Source organism: Nerophis ophidion, linkage group LG04, assembly GCF_033978795.1.
Source record: "Nerophis ophidion isolate RoL-2023_Sa linkage group LG04, RoL_Noph_v1.0, whole genome shotgun sequence".
NCBI lineage: Eukaryota > Metazoa > Chordata > Actinopteri > Syngnathiformes > Syngnathidae > Nerophis > Nerophis ophidion.
In genome coordinates, this window is record NC_084614.1 from 79942047 (window position 1) to 79961789 (window position 19743).

Genomic DNA, 19743 nt, shown 5'->3' on the forward strand with positions numbered 1-19743 from the left:
AACCCTGTCACCACATAACAAAAGTACAGCATGTGAATGTATTAACATGAAGGATGAACATAAATGTACAATATGTGTTTGTGTAAATGTATAGTTAGGGTTAAGGTTTATAACATATTAACATTAACGTATAAACATGAATGTGTGAACATGTGAACATAAATGCATAAAAAGTGAACGTATGAACATGTGAACACAGACATGGATGTATGAACATAATTGTATAACATGATCGTGTGAACACATGACCGTATGACTATTATTGTATAACATGTGAACGCGTGAACACATGATCGTATGACTATTAATGTACAATATGTGAATGTATGGACACGTAAACATAAATGTATATAACATGTGAACGTGTGAACACATGAACATGAATGTATAAGATGTGTATATACAAATATGTGAACATGAACATGAATGTACAACATATGAACACATTAACATGAAAAAGAATGAACATGTGAATGTATGAAAACATGAACCCTATCACCACATAACATAAATGGACGGCATGTGAACGTATTAACATTAAGGGTGAACATGAATGTATAACATGTGAATATATGAACATCGGAACATGAATGTATTACAAGTGAACGTATGAGCATGTGACCACATAAACATGAGCGTATGAACATAAATGTATAACATTGTGAATGTATTAACAATGAACATAAATGTATGACATGTGAACGTGTGAAAACATGAACACATAGACATAAATGTATAACATGTGAATGCATTAAAATGTTTCATGTTAAACATGAAACAAATATAACGTGATTGTGTGAACACATGAACCTATGAATATGAATGTATTACCTGTGAATTTATGAATAAGTGAACATGAATATATTACATGTGAACGTGTGAAAACATGAACACACAGACATAAATGTATAACATGTGAATTTGCAACATGTGAACACGTTAAAATGTAAAAAGATTGAACATGTGAATGTATGAACACATGAACATGAACCCTGTCACCATATTTGCAGAACATTTAATGACAGGGTGAGGCCTCAACGCATGTTTATGAACGTCTGGCAGCTGACAAAGTGGAGGGAGGTGCCGAGCTAATTTTAAGACGAACAAGACTCGGCACACGTGTCTTGGAACATTTTTCACAGTGCAGCCAGAAGGTCTTCGGACTTCCTGCTCGCACACTTCTAGGTCCGAGCAGATCAAGTTCGACTTGATTGAAGCAGTTTGAGCGCCTCTGAAGATGGTAAGTCACGCTTTGTGCGGACCAAAGTCCAACTTCCTGTACAGTTCATTATTTACAGCGTCTCCTCCTCTCAGAGCGGGCGCCAACACACCCACTGCGCCTCCTGCTACAGCAGACGCTGCAGGGCGCCGGTGGAGGCCGGCGTGTGCTGCGCCTTGGTCCCGTGCCGCCTGCACTGCGGGGCGCTCTTCCACCTGTGCAAAGAGGAGGGGCACCTGCTGCTGTGCCCCAACGTCAGCACACCCTGCCTCAACGCCGCCTACGGCTGCCCCGCCCAGCTGCGACGCTCCCAGCAGGCGTCCCACCTGCAGGCGTGTCCCGCCAGCGTGGTGGTCTGCAGCGTGGAGTGGAACCGCTGGCCCGCCAACGACGCGCACTCGCACCCCAACCCGGAACTGCACCGCAACCTGCTGAGCGAGCGCCGGCAGGGGGTGAGCCAGCACCTGGACCTGGCCTTGGCGCTGAAGGACCAGGACCGCCTGTTCCACTCACTGAAGATGAGAAAGCTTTTCCCTGAGCTGACACGCAGCGCCGGCGAGGAGGAAGAGGAGAGGCGGGAGCAGGAGGAGAGGAGGAAGACGGAGAGAAAGAGGAAGGCCGCCGAGGAAAAGGAAGCGGCAGGTAAGACTTGGGAGTCTTTTGCTACTTTCCCCAGGAGTGTTCCACCGGAGGAGGAGCTGACTCAGGAGGAGAGGGAGGCTCTGGCCAGCCGGGGTCTGAGCGAGGATCTGCTGGAGAGCTACAGCGCCTGGGAGAGCATGTTCAGCATGGCCATGGGGGGCTGCAGGGAAGCAGGAGCAGCGGGCGGGGGCCACGCCCAGGCTGGAGGCGGGGCCAGGAGACCAGGCGCCTTCACGGCGGCGGTGCCAGCTGACAGCTACACCCACGCGGACGCTCCCTCATCCCGTCCCGCCGGGAGGAAGGACTATGAGTACGGACACGTGGAGCCGATGAAGATCACCGCCGTGAGGACCTTCAAGGTTCCCAGCAGCTTTTCCGCCAAGCAGGGTCGGATCCGCAACCCGGGGTTCTACAAGCGGGAGAGCAAAGCCGTGGACACCCGCGACCTGGGGGTGGCGCCAGAGGACACGCCCATCTGGGAGGAGGTTCAGGTGACCCTTCAGATCGACATGCTGCAAACCCCGTGTCCATATGAGTCGGGAAATCGTGTTAGATGTAAATATAAACAAAATACAATGATTTGCTAATCCTTTTCAACCCATATTCAGTTGAATATGCTACAAAGACAACATATTTCATGTTCAAACTCATAACCATCCCCCCCCCCCCCCCCCGCAAATAATCATTAACTTTAGAATTTGATGCCAGCAACACGTGACAAAGAAGTTGGGAAAGGTGGCAATAAATACTGATAAAGTTGAGGAATGCTCATCAAACACTTATATGGAACCTCCCACAGGTGTGCAGGCTAATTGGGAACAGGTGGGTGCCATGATTGGGTATAAAAGCAGCTTCCATGAAATGCTAAGTAATTCACAAACAAGGATGGAGTGAGGGTCACCAAAAACAGTTTTAGGACAACATTTCTCAACGAGCTATTGCAAGGAATTTAGGGATTTTACCCTCTACGGTCCGTAAAATCATCAAAAAGTTCAGAGAATCTGGAGAAATCACTGCACGTAAGCGATGGTATTACGGACTTTTGATCCCTCAGGCGGTACCGCATCAAAAACTGACATCAGTGTGTAAAGGATATCACCACATGGGCTCGGGAACACTTCGTAAAACCACTGTCAGTGACTACAGTAACTACAGCTACATCTGTAAGTGCAAGTTAAAACTCTACAATGCAAAACCCATCCATCCATTTCTACCGCTTATTCCCGTTTGGGGTCGCCTATCTCAGCTACAATCGGGCGGAAGGCGGGGTACACCCTGGACAAGTCGCCACCTCATCGCAGGGCCAACACAGATAGACAGACAACATTCACACTCACATTCACACACTAGGGCCAATTTAGTGTTGCCAATCAACCTATCCCCAGGTGCATGTCTTTGGAAGTGGGAGGAAGCCGGAGTACCCGGAGGGAACCCACGCAGTCACGGGGAGAACATGCAAACTCCACACAGAAAGATCCCGAGCCTGGATTTGAACCCAGGACTGCAGGACCTTCGTATTGTGAGGCAGACGCACTAACCCCTCTGCCACCGTGAAGCCCCAAATAATCATTAACTTTAGAATTTGATGCCAGCAACACGTGACAAAGAAGTTGGAAAAGGTGGCAATAAATATTGATAAAGTTGAGGAATGCTCATCAAACATTTATATGGAACATCCCACAGGTGTGCAGGCTAATTGGGAACAGGTGGGTGCCATGATTGGGTATAAAAGCAGCTTCCATGAAATGCTAAGTAATTCACAAACAAGGATGGGGCGAGGGTCGCCAAAAACAGTTTTAGAACAACATTTCTCAACGAGCTATTGCAAGGAATTTAGGGATTTTACCCTCTACGGTTCGTAAAATCATCAAAAAGTTCAGAGAATCTGGAGAAATCACTGCACGTAAGCGATGGTATTACGGACTTTTGATCCCTCAGGCGGTACCGCGTCAAAAACTGACATCAGTGTGTAAAGGATATCACCACATGGGCTCGGGAACACTTCGTAAAACCACTGTCAGTAACTACAGTTGGTAGCTATATCTGTAAGTGCAAGTTAAAACTCTACAATGCAAAACCCATCCATTTCTACCGCTTATTCCCGTTTGGGGTCGCCTATCTCAGCTACAATCGGGCGGAAGGCGGGGTACACCCTGGACAAGTCGCCACCTCATCGCAGGGCCAACACAGATAGACGGACAACATTCACACTCACATTCACACACTAGGGCCAATTTAGTGTTGCCAATCAACCTATCCCCAGGTGCATGTCTTTGGAAGTGGGAGGAAGCCGGAGTACCCGGGGGGAACCCACGCAGTCACGGGGAGAACATGCAAACTCCACACAGAAAGATCCCGAGCCTGGATTTGAACCCAGGACTGCAGGACCTTCGTATTGTGAGGCAGACGCACTAACCCTCTGCCACCGTGAAGCCCCAAATAATCATTAACTTTAGAATTTGATGCCAGCAACACGTGACAAAGAAGTTGGGAAAGGTGGCAATAAATACTGATAAAGTTGAGGAATGCTCATCAAACACTTATATGGAACATCCCACAGGTGTGCAGGCTAATTGGGAACAGGTGGGTGCCATGATTGGGTATAAAAGCAGCTTCCATGAAATGCTAAGTAATTCACAAACAAGGATGGGGCGAGGGTCACCACTTTGTAAGCAAATTGTCGAACAGTTTTAGAACAACATTTCTCAACGAGCTATTGCAAGGAATTTAGGGATTTTACCATCTACGGTCCGTAAAATCATCAAAAAGTTCAGAGAGTCTGGAGAAATCACTGCACGTAAGCGATGGTATTACGGACTTTTGATCCCTCGGGCGGTACCGCATCAAAAACTGACATCAGTGTGTAAAGGATATCACCACATGGGCTCGGGAACACTTCGTAAAACCACTGTCAGTAACTACAGTTGGTCGCTACATCTGTAAGTGCAAGTTAAAACTCTACAATGCAAAACCCATCCATCCATCCATTTCTACCGCTTATTCCCGTTTGGGGTCGCCTATCTCAGCTACAATCGGGCGGAAGGCGGGGTACACCCTGGACAAGTCGCCACCTCATCGCAGGGCCAACACAGATAGACAGACAACATTCACACTCACATTCACACACTAGGGCCAATTTAGTGTTGCCAATCAACCTATCCCCAGGTGCATGTCTTTGGAAGTGGGAGGAAGCCGGAGTACCCGGAGGGAACCCACGCAGTCACGGGGAGAACATGCAAACTCCACACAGAAAGATCCCGAGCCTGGATTTGAACCCAGGACTGCAGGACCTTCGTATTGTGAGGCAGACGCACTAACCCCTCTGCCACCGTGAAGCCCCAAATAATCATTAACTTTAGAATTTGCTGCCAGCAACACGTGACAAAGAAGCTGGGAAAGGTGGCAATAAATACTGATAAAGTTGAGGAATGCTCATCAAACACTTATATGGAACATCCCACAGGTGTGCAGGCTAATTGGGAACAGGTGGGTGCCATGATTGGGTATAAAAGCAGCTTCCATGAAATGCTAAGTAATTCACAAACAAGGATGGGGCGAGGGTCACCACTTTGTAAGCAAATTGTCGAACAGTTTTAGGACAACATTTCTCAACGAGCTATTGCAAGGAATTTAGGGATTTTACCATCTACGGTTCGTAAAATCATCAAAAAGTTCAGAGAGTCTGGAGAAATCACTGCACGTAAGCGATGGTATTACGGACCTTTGATCCCTCAGGCGGTACCGCATCAAAAACTGACATCAGTGTGTAAAGGATATCACCACATGGGCTCGGGAACACTTCGTAAAACCACTGTCAGTAACTACAGTTGGTCGCTACATCTGTAAGTGCAAGTTAAAACTCTACAATGCAAAACCCATCCATTTCTACCGCTTATTCCCGTTTGGGGTCGCCTATCTCAGCTACAATCGGGCGGAAGGCGGGGTACACCCTGGACAAGTCGCCACCTCATCGCAGGGCCAACACAGATAGACAGACAACATTCACACACTTGGGCCAATTTTAGTGTTGCCAATCAACCTATCCCCAGGTGCATGTCTTTGGAAGTGGGAGGAAGCCGGAGTACCCGGAGGGAACCCACGCATTCACGGGGAGAACATGCAAACTCCACACAGAAAGATCCCGAGCCTGGATTTGAACCCAGGACTGCAGGACCTTCGTATTGTGAGGCAGACGCACTAACCCCTCTGCCACCGTGAAGCCCCAAATAATCATTAACTTTAGAATTTGATGCCAGCAACACGTGACAAAAAAGTTGGGAAAGGTGGCAATAAATACTGATAAAGTTGAGTAATGCTCATCAAACACTTATATGGAACCTCCCACAGGTGTGCAGGCTAGTTGGGAACAGGTGGGTGACATGATTGGGTATAAAAGCAGCTTCCATGAAATGCTAAGTAATTCACAAACAAGGATGGGGCGAGGGTCACCACTTTGTAAGCAAATTGTCGAACAGTTTTAGGACAACATTTCTCAACGAGCTATTGCAAGGAATTTAGGGATTTTACCATCTACGGTCCGTAAAATCATCAAAAAGTTCTGGAGGATTCACTGCACGTAAGCGATGATGTTACGGACTTTTGATCCCTCAGGCGGTACTGCATCAAAAACCGACATCAGTGTGTAAAGTGTAAAGGATATCACCACATGGGCTCGGGAACACTTCGTAAAACCACTGTCAGTAACTACAGTTGGTCGCTACATCTGTAAGTGCAAGTTAAAACTCTACTATGGAAAACCTAACCCATTTATCGACAATATCCTGAAATGCCGCCAGCTTGGCTGGGCCCAAGCTCATCTAAGAAGGACTGATGCAAAGTGGAAAGGTGTTCTGTGGTCTGACGAGTCCACATTTCAAATTATATTTGGAAACAGAGGATGTGGTGTCCTCCAGAAAAAAGAAGAAAAATAACCATTCGGATTGTTATAGGTGTAAAGTTCAAAAGCCAGCATCTGTGATGGTATGGGGGTGCATTAGTGCCCAAGGCATGGGTAACTTACACATCTGTGAAGGCACCATTAATGCTGAATGGTCCATACAGGTTTTGGAGCAACATATGTTGTCATCCAAGTAACGTTATCATGGACGCCCCTGCTTATTTCAACAAAACAAGTTTTACAACAGCGTGGCCTCATAGTAAAAGAGTGCAGGTACTTTACTGGCCCGTCTGCAGTCCAGACCTGTCTCCCATGGAAAATGTGTGGCGCATTATGAAGCGTAAAATACGACAGCGGAGACCCCAGACTGTTGAAGGACTGAAGCTCTACATAAAACAAGAATGGGAAATAGTTCCACTTTCAAAGCTTCAACAATTAGTTTCCTCAGTTCCCAAACGTTTATTGAGTGTTGTTAAAAGAAAAGGTGATGTAACACAGTGGTGAACATGCCCTTTCCCAACTACTTTGGCACGTGTTGCAGCCATGAAATTCTAAGTTAATTATTATTTGCAAATAAAAGTTTATGAGTTTGAACATCAAATATGTTGTCTTTGTAGTGCATTCAATTGAATATGGGTTGAAAATGATTTGCAAATCATTGTATTCCGTTTATATTTACATCTAACACAATTTCCCAACTCATATGGAAACGGGGTTTGTATATCAGATTCATCAGACTAATGTACTGAGGAACCTCAAATATGGTTCGTAAATCGAAAAGTTCGTATAGTGAAGCAAATTTCTCCTTAAGAAACTTTCCCTTTATGAGCAAGCCTAAACAACGACTATGGAAGTATCATCGTAGCAAAATTATTTGCAACCGTGTATCTCAATCTGTACGAATGTGTGTGTCTGTCTATCAATCCGAGTGTGTGTTTGAGATCCGCGTCCGTGTGTTTTAAGTCCCTAATCAGAAAAGAACCCTCGATAGTCTACATACACTTGAATTTTGCGACACTTCTGCCGTGTGGGATTTGAGCAGGCGCACCCAGGCTTGTGAGCGTGTAATACAACTTGTGTGTGTAACACAATCTATGTGTGTGTGTGTGTGTGTGTGTATCTGAGGTGTGCCTACATTTAACCAAGCACGGGAGACGCCGCAACATTTTTAAAAATCGGACACAACGTCTCTCCTGGAGCTGCAGTTCCAGTCTGAGGCCCGCTGAAAGAAATAAAGCTTTTTGTTCGACGATTCCTCGTTGGCGTCTGGCATGAGTGGCGTGACCAACCGATATACAACAGGTGGTTTCTGATTGGTTTAAATTTAAATCAGGTTTAAACATACAAAATTAGCTGAAAAAAAAAAGCTACCGTAAAAAGTTAGCATGCAAAAGTTCTCACAATGCTAAGGCACGTTAACTATTACCATACTTGCATGACAGCACCGACTACCAAAAAACATGACTTTCAGGTTTAACCATACAGAATTAGCCAAAAAATAAGCTAGCGTAAAACTTTAGCATGCTAATATTCTCACAATGCTAAAGCACGTTAATTATTACCATACTTGCATGACAGCACCGAGTACCACAAACCATGATTTTTAGGTTTATATATACAAAATTTGCTAAAAACAAAGCTACCGTAAAACATTAGCTTGCAAACATTCTCACAATGCTAGGGCATGTTTCTGATTGGTTTAAATTTAAATCAGGTTTAAACATACAAAATTAGCAGAAAAAAAAAGCTACCGTAAAAAGTTAGCATGCAAAAGTTCTCACACTGCTAAGTCACGTTAACTATTACCATACTTGCATGACAGCACCGACTACCAAAAACCCTGATTTTCAGGTTTAACCATACAGAATTAGCCAAAAAATAAGCTATTATAAAACGTTAGCATGCTAACTATCTCAAAATGCTAAGGCACGTTAACTATTACCATACTTGCGTGACAGCACCGACTACCAAAAACCATGATTTTCAGGTTTAACCATACAGAATTAGCCAAAAAATAAACTAGCATAAAACGTTAGCATGCTAGCATTCTCAAAATGCTAAGGCACGTTAACTATTACCATACTTGCATGACAGCACCGAGTACCACAAACCATGATTTTTAGGTTTGAATATACAAAATTTGCTGAAAATAAAGCTACCGTAAAACATTAGCTTGCAAACGTTCTCACAATGCTAGGGCATGTTTCTGATTGGTTTAAATTTAAATCAGGTTTAAACATACAAAATTAGCACAAAAAAAAGCTACCGTAAATAGTTAGCATGCAAAAGTTCTCACAATGCTAAGACACGTTAACTATTACCATACTTGCATGACAGCACAGACTACCAAAAACCATGATTTTCAGGTTTAACCATACAGAATTAGCCAAAAAATAAGCTAGCATAAAACGTTAGCATGCTAACATTCTCAAAATGCTAAGGCACGTTAACTATTACCATACTTGCATGACAGCACCGACTACCAAAAACCATGATTTTTAGGTTTAATATACAAAATTTGCTGAAAATAAAGCTACCGTAAAACATTAGCTTGCAAACGTTCTCACAATGCTAGGGCATGTTTCTGATTGGTTTAAATTTAAATCAGGTTTAACCATACAGAATTAGCAAAAAAATAAGCTAGCATAAAACGTTAGCATGCTAACATTCTCACAATGCTAAGGCACGTTAACTATTACCATACTTGCATGACAGCACCGACTACCAAAAACCATGATTTTCAGGTTTAACCATACAGAATTAGCAAAAAAATAAGCTAGCATAAAACGTTAGCATGCTAACATTCTCACAATGCTAAGGCACGTTAACTATTACCATACTTGCATGACAGCACCGACTACCAAAAACCATGATTTTCAGGTTTAACCATACAGAATTAGCCAAAAAATAAGCTAGCATAAAACGTTAGCATGCTAACATTCTCACAATGCTAAGGCACGTTAACTATTACCATACTTGCATGACAGCACCGACTACCAAAAACCATGATTTTCAGGTTTAACCATACAGAATTAGCCAAAAAATAAGCTAGCATAAAACGTTAGCATGCTAACATTCTCACAATGCTAAGGCACATTAACTATTACCATACTTGCATGACTGCACCAAGTACCACAAACCATGATTTTTAGGTTTGAATATACAAAATTTGCTAAAAATAAAGCTACCGTAAAACATTAGCTTGCAAACGTTCTCACAATGCTAGGACATGTTTCTGATTGGTTTAAATTTAAATCAGGTTTAAACATACAAAATTAGCACAAAAAAAAAGCTACCGTAAAAAGTTAGCATGCAAAACTTCTCACAATGCTAAGGCACGTTAATTATTACCATACTTGCATGACAGCACCGACTACCAAAAACCATGATTTTCAGGTTTAACCATACAGAATTAGCCCAAAAATAAGCTAGCATAAAACGTTAGCATGCTAACATTCTCACAATGCTAAGGCACGTTAACTATTACCATACTTGCATGACAGCACCGAGTACCACAAACCATGATTTTTAGGTTTAAATATACAAAATTTGCTAAAAATAAAGCTACTGTAAAACATTAGCTTGCAAACGTTCTCACAATGCTAGGTCATGTTTTTCTTATTGGTTTAAATTTAAATCACGTTTAAACATACAAAATTAGCACAAAAAAAATAGCTACCGTAAAACGTTAGCATGCTAACATTCTCAAAATGCTAAGGCACGTTAACTATTACCATACTTGCATGATAGCACGGAGTACCACAAACCATGATTTTTAGGTTTAAATATACAAAATTTGCTAAAAATAAAGCTACCGTAAAACATTAGCTTGCAAACGTTCTCACAATGCTAGGGCATGTTTCTGATTGGTTTAAATTTAAATCAGGTTTAAACATACAAAATTAGCAGAAAAAAAAAGCTACCGTAAAAAGTTAGCATGCAAAAGTTCTCACACTGCTAAGGCACGTTAACTATTACCATACTTGCATGACAGCACCGACTACCAAAAACCATGATTTTCAGGTTTAACCATACAGAATTAGCCAAAAAATAAGCTATTATAAAACGTTAGCATGCTAACTATCTCAAAATGCTAAGGCACGTTAACTAATACCATACTTGCATGACAGCACCGACTACCAAAAACCATGATTTTCAGGTTTAACCATACAGAATTAGCCAAAAAATAAACTAGCATAAAACGTTAGCATGCTAGCATTCTCAAAATGCTAAGGCACATTAACTATTACTCGGTACTTGCATGACAGTACCGAGTACCACAAACCATGATTTTTAGGTTTAAATATACAAAATTTGCTAAAAATAAAGCTACCGTAAAACATTAGCTTGCAAACGTTCTCACAATGCTAGGGCATGTTTCTGATTGGTTTAAATTTAGATCACATTTAAACATACAAAATTAGCACAAAAAAAAAAAGCAACCGTAAAAAGTTAGCATGCAAAAGTTCTCACAATGCTAAGGCACGTTAACTATTACCATACTTGCATGACAGCACCGACTACCAAAAAACATGATTTTCAAGTTTAACCAGACAGAATTAGCCAAAAAATAAACTAGCATAAAACGTTAGCATGCTAACATTCTCAAAATGCTAAGGCACGTTAACTATTACCATACTTGCATGACAGCACAGAGTACCACAAACCATGATTTTTAGGTTTATATATACAAAATTTGCTAAAAACAAAGCTACCGTAAAACATTAGCATGCAAACGTTCTCACAATGCTAAGGCATGTTTCTGATTGGTTTAAATTTAAATCAGGTTTAAACATACAGAATTAGCCCAAAAATAAGCTAGCATAAAACATTAGCATGCTAACATTCTCAAAATGCTAAGGCACGTTAATTATTACCATACTTGCATGACAGTACCGAGTACCACAAACCATGATTTTTAGGTTTAAATATACAAAATTTGCTAAAAATAAAGCTACCGTAAAACATTAGCTTGCAAACGTTCTCACAATGCTAAGGCATGTTTCTGATTGGTTTAAATTTAAATCAGGTTTAAACATACAAAATTAGCACAAAAAAAAAAGCCACTGTAAAAAGTTAGCATGCAAAAGTTCTCACAATGCTAAGGCACGTTAACTATTACCATACTTGCATGGCAGCACCGACTACCACAAACCATGATTTTCAAGTTTAACCATACAGAATTAGCCAAAAAATAAGCTAGCATAAAACGTTAGCATGCTAACATTCTCAAAATGCTAAGGCACGTTAACTATTACCATACTTGCATGACAGCACCGACTACAAAAAACATGATTTTTAGGTTTAACCAGACAGAATTAGCCAAAAAATAAGGTACCATAAAACGTTAGCATGCTAACATTCTCACAATGCTAAGGCACGTTAACTAATACCATACTTGCATGACAGCACCGAGTAACACAAACCATGATTTTTAGGTTTATATATACAAAATTTGCTAAAAACAAAGCTACCGTAAAACATTAGCATGCAAACGTTCTCACAATGCTAAGGCATGTTAACTATTACCATAGTTGCATGACAGCACCGAGTACCACAAGTCATAATTTTTAGGTCTAAACATACAAAATTTGCTAAAAACAAAGCTAGCGTAAAACGTTAGCATGCAAATAATCTCACAACGCTAATGCACGTTAACTATTACTATACTTGCATGACAGCACCAAGTACCACAAGCCATAATTTTTAGGTCTAAACATACAAAATTAGCATTAAAAAAAGCTAGTGTAAAACGTTAGCATGCAAATAATCTCACAACGCTAATGCACGTTAACTATTACTATACTTGCATGACAGCACCAAGTACCACAAGCCATAATTTTGAGGTCTAAACATACAAAATTAGCATTAAAAAAAGCTAGCGTAAAACGTTAGCGTGCAAATAATCTCACAACGCTAATGCACGTTAACTATTACTATACTTGCATGACAGCACCGAGTACCACAAACCATGATTTTTAGGTTTATATATACAAAATTTGCTAAAAACAAAGCTACCGTAAAACATTAGCATGCAAACGTTCTCACAATGCTAAGGCATGTTAACTATTGCCATAGTTGCATGACAGCACCGAGTACCACAAGCCATAATTTTTAGGTCTAAACATACAAAATTAGCATTAAAACAGCTAGCGTAAAACGTTACCATGCAAACATTCTCACACCGCTAAGGCACGTTAACTATTACTATACTTGCATGACAGCACCAAGTACCACAAGCCATAATTTTTAGGTCTAAACATACAAAATTAGCATTAAAAAAGCTAGCGTAAAACGTTACCATGCTAACATTCTCACAATGCTAAGGCACGTTAACTAATACCATACTTGCATGACAGCCCCGAGTACCACAAACCATGATTTTTAGGTTTATATATACAAAATTAGCTAAAAACAAAGCTACCGTAAAACATTAGCATGCAAACGTTCTCACAATGCTAAGGCATGTTAACTATTACCATAGTTGCATGACAGCACCGAGTACCACAAGCCATAATTTTTAGGTCTAAACATACAAAATTAGCATTAAAAAAAGCTAGCGTAAAACGTTAGCATGCAAATAATCTCACAATGCTAATTACTATACTTGCATGACAGCACCGAGTACCACAAATCATGATTTTTAGGTTTTTAAATACAAAATTTGCGAAAAATAAAAGCTAGCGTAAAACATTAGCATGCTAATGTTCTCACAAATATATATAAATACACACGGAAAACGATCAGAATTCAGACACTCGGATTGATATACAGACACACAAATCAATACAAATGCAAGCAAATTGGATTCAAGTTTATAGTTAAAGTCCCAACGATACTCACACACACACTAGGTGGGGTGAAATTATCCTCCGCATTAAACCCATCCCCATGTTCACCCCCTGGGAGGTGAGGGGAGCGCTGAGCCGCAGCTGCGGCCGCGCTCAGGAATCATTTTGGTGATTTAACCCACAATTCCAACTATTGATGCTGAGTGACGAGCATGGAGGCAATGAGTCCCATTTTTATAGTCTTTAGTATGACTCGTCTGGGGTTTAAAGGGGAACATTATCACCCAACCTATGTAAGCATCAATATATACCTTGATGGTGCAGAAAAAAGCCCATTTATTTTTTTAACCGATTTCCGAACTCTAAATGGGTGAATTTTGGCGAACTAAACGCCTTTCTGTTTATCGCGCTGGAGGCGATGACGTCAGAATGTGACGTCGCCGAGGTAACACACCCGCCATTTTCATTTTCAACACATTACAAACACCGGGTCTCAGCTCTGTTATTTTCCGTTTTTTGGACTATTTTTTGGAACCTTGGAGACATCATGCCTCGTCGGTGTGTTGTCGGAGGGTGTAACAACACTAACAGGGAGGGATTCAAGTTGCACCACTGGCCCGAAGATGCGAAAGTGGCAAGAAATCTGCCGCCAGACCCCCATTGAATGTGCCAAAGTGTCTTCACATTTTACCGGCGATGCTAAGGCAGACATGGCACAGAGATGTATGGATAACCTGCAGATGCATTTGCAACGATAGTCAACGAAATCACAAAGGTGAGTTTTGTTGATGTTGACTGCCAGCTACTCGATGCTAACATGCTACGCTAATCGATGCTAACATGCTATTTACCGGCGGTGCTAAAGCAGACATGGCACAAAGATGTATGGATAACCTGCAGATGCATTTGCAACTATATTACGTTTCCTTCAACCCACATTTAATGCGAAACAAACACTTACCAATCGACGGATTTAAGTTGCTCCAGTGTCAAAAGATGCGAAAGTCCTGATCGTTTGGTCCGCACATTTTACCGGCGATGCTAACTCAGCTATTCGGCCATGCTATGGCTATGAATAGCGTCAATAGCTTCAGTTTCTTCTTCAATACTTTCATACTCCAACCATCCGTTTCAATACATGCGTAATCTGTTGAATCGCTTAAGGCGCTGAAATCCGAGTTTGAATCCGAGCTAATGTCGCTATATCTTGCTGTGGTATTCCTATTGTTTGTTTACATTGGCAGCACTGTGTGACGTCACAGGGAAATGGATAGTGGTTTCGAAGATAGCGAAAATAAGGCACTTTAAAGTTTTATTTAGGGATATTCCGAGACCGGTAAAATTTTGAAAAAAACTTCAGAAAATACAACAAGCCACTGGGAACTGATTTTTATTGTTTTTAACCCTTTTGAAATTGTGATAATGTTCCCCTTCTTAACTGTCTATGCGACGTCAAGGCTTGGTTAGCCCCAAATTTTTTAATAATGAATGAGGGAAAAACGGATATTTTACTTTTTGGTCCGGCCCTCACTGACTTGGGACCATTGCAACATGATGTGTGTCCCAAAGTCACCAGCCTTGGCGTCACTATAGACAGCCATTTTAAACTAGACAAACAAGTCAATGGCGTTTTAAAATCGTGTTTTTGTCACCTTCGTCTTTTAGTAAAGGTTAAACCGTTTTTATCTTTTAACCTTTTTGAGCAAGTGGTGCATGCTTTTATTTCAAGTGGCCTGGACTACTGCAATGCACTTTATGCTGGCATTAGCCAAAAAGCTCTCTCCCGGTTGCAGTTAGTCCAGAACGCGGCAGCAGGACTTTTAACAGGGGCCAGGAAACGCCAGCATAGAACCCCAATTCTTCAGAGTTTGCACTGGCTCCCTGTTCATTTTAGAAGTGATTTTAAAACATTGCTGTTTGTTTTTAAATCTTTACATGGACTGGCACCTCAATATATCTCGGACCTCATCCAAATTTACATTCCTGCGCGCGCTCTGAGGTCCGAGAGCCAGTTCCAGCTCCCCAGACTTAAGACCAGGGGAGACAGGGCCTTCTCTGTGGTCGGCCCTAAGCTCTGGAACACTCTGCCCCTCCATGTTCAAACTGCTTCCACAGTGGACTCTTTTAAGTCTCGTCTTAAGACCCACTTTTATTCTTTGGCTTTTAACACTACGTGAGTTGTGTGGTCCTCTGTGTTTTTTATACACTTTGATTTCTATTTTACTGTTTTAATTGATTTTACCCTTTAAAATAGTTTTTAATCATATTTGTTTTTATATTGTTTTTATTGGTTTTATATTTATTTATTTTTTGTTTTTATTCAGTCATTGGTGGAGCATAATATATATATATATACTTTTTTATTTTATTTATTTATTTATTATTATTTTTATTTTTTTTTTACAATTGTTTTTAACATGGCTGTGCAGCACTTTGGAAACGTTATTGTTATTTAAATGTGCTATATAAATAAAGTGGATTGGATTGGATTGGATTTAAACTCACGACCTTCCAGTCTCAGGGCGGACACTCTAACCAAAAGGCCAATAAGCAGGTCTTCCACTCACACAGATTGAGACACGCGCTTGGCAGCTGTGGCTACTGATGTAGGAGCGGCATAGCTCGGTTGGTAGAGTGGCCGTGCCAGCAATTTGAGGGTAGCAGGTTCGATTCCTGCTTCTGCCATTCTAGTCACTGCCGTTGTGTCCTTGGGCAAGACACTTTACCCACCTGCTCCCAGTGCCACCCACACTGGTTTAAATGTAACTTAGATATTGGGTTTCACTATGTAAAGCGCTTTGAGTCACTAGAGAAAAAGCGCTATATAAATATAATTCACTTCACTTCATTTACCACCACCAGGTGTGAATGAATGTTGAGTCCCACTTCTCGGTGAGCACTTTGAGTGTTTAGAAAAGCGCGATATAAATCTAAGTTATTATTATTAATACTTCTATAGGCGACTTGTCCATGGTGTACACCGCCTTCCGCCCGATTGTAGCTGAGATAGGCACCAGCGCCCCCCGCGACCCCAAAGGGAATAAGCGGTAGAAAATGGATAGATGGATGGAATACTTCCATAAACGGCCAACATGCGCGCACACAAAAAAAGTCCCTTTGGCGCCCTCAAAAAAGATCAGAAATCCCAAAACTTCTTACATTTAAAAACCCGATTGATAACATTGTGTCTGGGGATTGCTATGATATGCTGTGATGTTGCTTTCACATTGACGTCATCAACATCATCAGCTGCACTCTCCTCAGGCGTCCCTGCTGTGCTCGCTGGAGAAGGAGCAGCGAGGTCACCTGATCGCAGAGAAAGTGTGCACGGACGGTCTCCTGCAGGACGAGGGCACGCAGACGTACAGCTTCCTGTCGGCCCCTTTCGGGAGGAACGCGTCGCTGGCGGACCTGACGGCCGAGAAGACGCCGGAGCTTCACCTCCAGCTGCAGGTGGAGAGCGTGAGCAACCGCCACCACAAAGCCAGCTCCGCCTTCACCTCGCTGTGCGGACACGCGGTCCAGAGGAGGGACTACGCCGCGCACTACAAGTCGGTCTCTTAGTCCTCACTTCACGGTTGGACTTCCGTTTGCACGCTGATGTTGTGACGTTCGGGCGCAGGAACGTGCACAGTGACATCCAGATGTGCGTGAACGGCTGGTTCCAGCAGAGATGTCCTCTGGCGTACTTGGGCTGCACCTTCAGCCAGGGAAGGTTCCGACCATCCAGCCAGGAGGCCAGCGTGGTCTTCATGTGAGACGTTCTTCGTCCAACCTGAGGAACGGCAGAATCATTTCAGTCTCTTCCTTCCTCAGGGAGGATCTGGGCTGCTTTCAGCTCCGTCCCTACGGCGTCTCGCAGGCCACGTCTCCCTCGGACGCGCCCGCCCTGAGCTCGCTGCCCTACGAGGTTCTGTGCCACTTGGCCAGCTTCCTGGACAGCCTGTCCCTGTCCCAGTTGGCTTTGGTGTCCCGCCTCATGAGGCAGGTGTGCTGCTCCCTGCTGCCGGGGCGAGGCATGGTCTCGCTGCGCTGGGACAGGGCGTGCGGCCCTCAGGGGCGGGTCAGGTGGACGGCGGAACAGAAGGTGAGACGGGTGGCAAAGATGGGGGACGAGTGCACCACAAACACACAAAAGCATGTCCGTCTCTGCAGGTGTGGATCTTCAGCTCAACTTTCTCTCCTGTGGACACTTGGTGCTTCCGGGACGTTCCGTCCATGTCGGAACATCTGAAGGTGTGTCCGTACTATGAGAGAGAGTCCAGACTGGAGCGGGTTCGGCTGCCAACCCTCACCCAAAGTGCACATTGATGGAACTCTGAGACTAGAGACAGGAAAAGGATTTGTACAATGTGTGGCATTATTTTATTTTTTTTGTGAATTATATTTATATAGCGCTTTTTCTCTAGTGACTCAAAGCGCTTTACATAGTGAAACCCAATATCATCACCAAAGTGACTTTTTTTGTGTGCGCGCATGTTGGCCGTTTATGGAAGTATTCCATCCATCTATCCATTTTCTACCGCTTATTCCCTTTGGGGTCGCGGGGGGCGCTGGTGCCTATCTCAGCTACAATCGGGCGGAAGGCGGTGTACACCATGGACAAGTCGCCTATAGAAGTATTAATAATAATAACTTAGATTTATATCGCGCTTTTCTAAACACTCAAAGTGCTCACCGAGAAGTGGGACTCAACATTCATTCACACCTGGTGGTGGTAAATGAAGTGAAGTGAATTATATTTATATAGCGCTTTTTCTCTAGTGACTCAAAGCGCTTTACATAGTGAAACCCAATATCTAAGTAACATTCAAACCAGTGTGGGTGGCACTGGGAGCAGGTGGGTAAAGTGTCTTGCCCAAGGACACAACGGCAGTGACTAGGATGGCGGAAGCGGGAATCGAACCTGCAACCCTCAAGTTGCTGGCACGGCCGCTCTACCAATCGAGCTAAACCGCCCATTAATTCGAATAAAACTATCAATATTCCCAGCATGACTCGGCATTAGTCATCTCAATACGTAAAGGCCTACTAAAATGAGATGTTCTTATTTAAACGGGGATAGCAGGTCCATTCTATGTGTCATACTTGATCATTTGGCGATATTACCATATTTTTGCTGAAAGGATTTATTAGAGAACATCGACGATAAAGTTCGCAACTTTTGGTCGCTAATAAAAAAGCCTTGCCTGTACCGGAAGTAGCAGACAATGTGCGCGTGATGTCACGGGTTGTAGGGCATCCTCACATTGTTTATAATCATAGCCTCCGGCAGCAAGAGCTATTCGGACCGAGAAAGCGACAATTTCCCCATTAATTTGAGCGAGGATGAAAGATTCGTGGATGAGGAAATTTAGAGTGAGGATTAGAAAGAAAAAAAAAAAAGCAATTGCAGTGGGAATGATTCAGATGTTATTAGACACATTTACTAGGATAATTCAGGAAAATCCCTTATCTGCCTATTGTGTTGTTAGTGTTTTAATGAGATTAAAAAGTACCTGGAAGTCGGATGGGTGTGGCCACGGGTGTGTTGACCGCGAGTGTCTCTGAGGGAAGTCACGCAGCTGCAGCAGGATGGAAGCTCCGCTGATGTCTCCGGTAAGAGCCGACTTATTACCACAATTTTCTCACCGAACACTGCCGGTTGCCATGTTCGCTTGACCGCTCTGTTCCATACTAAAGCTTCACCTTCGGGAATTTTAAACAAGGAAACACCGGCTGTGTTTGTGTGGCTAAAGGCTAAAAGCTTCCCACCTCCATCTTTCTACTTTGACTTCTCCATTTTTAATTGAACAAATTGCAAAAGATTCAGCAACACAGATGTCCAGAATACTGTGTGATTATGTGATTAAAGCAGACTACTTATAGCTTGGATCGGGTTGGAAAATAATGTCCGCTACAACCCGAGACGTCAAACGCACGCGTCAACATTCCGTGACGTTTTCAACACGACACTTCGCCGGAAATTTCAAATTGCAATTTAGTAAACTAAAAAGGCAGTATTGGCATGTGTTGCAATGTTAATATTTCATCATTGATATATAAACTATCAGACTGCGTGGTCGCTAGTAGTGGCTTTCAGTAGGCCTTTAAAACATGACTCTTCGATTATTTATTTGAATAAAACTATCAATATTCCCAGCATGACTCGTCATTATTCATTTCAATAAAACTATCAATACTGAAAACATGAC

At 42.6% G+C, this 19743-nt stretch overlaps 1 protein-coding gene across 1 annotated transcript; it reads left to right on the forward strand.

The window, feature by feature from the left end:
• Window positions 1-1112: 1112 nt before the first annotated feature.
• LOC133551994 (F-box only protein 40-like) lies at window positions 1113-19687 on the forward strand. Its single transcript, XM_061899212.1, has 6 exons — window positions 1113-1240; window positions 1315-2352; window positions 16814-17100; window positions 17172-17303; window positions 17366-17636; window positions 17705-19687. Exons 1-6 carry the CDS (start codon window positions 1238-1240, stop codon window positions 17858-17860), a joined length of 1887 nt encoding a protein of 628 aa, XP_061755196.1. The 5' UTR covers window positions 1113-1237; the 3' UTR covers window positions 17861-19687.
• Window positions 19688-19743: the final 56 nt, after the last annotated feature.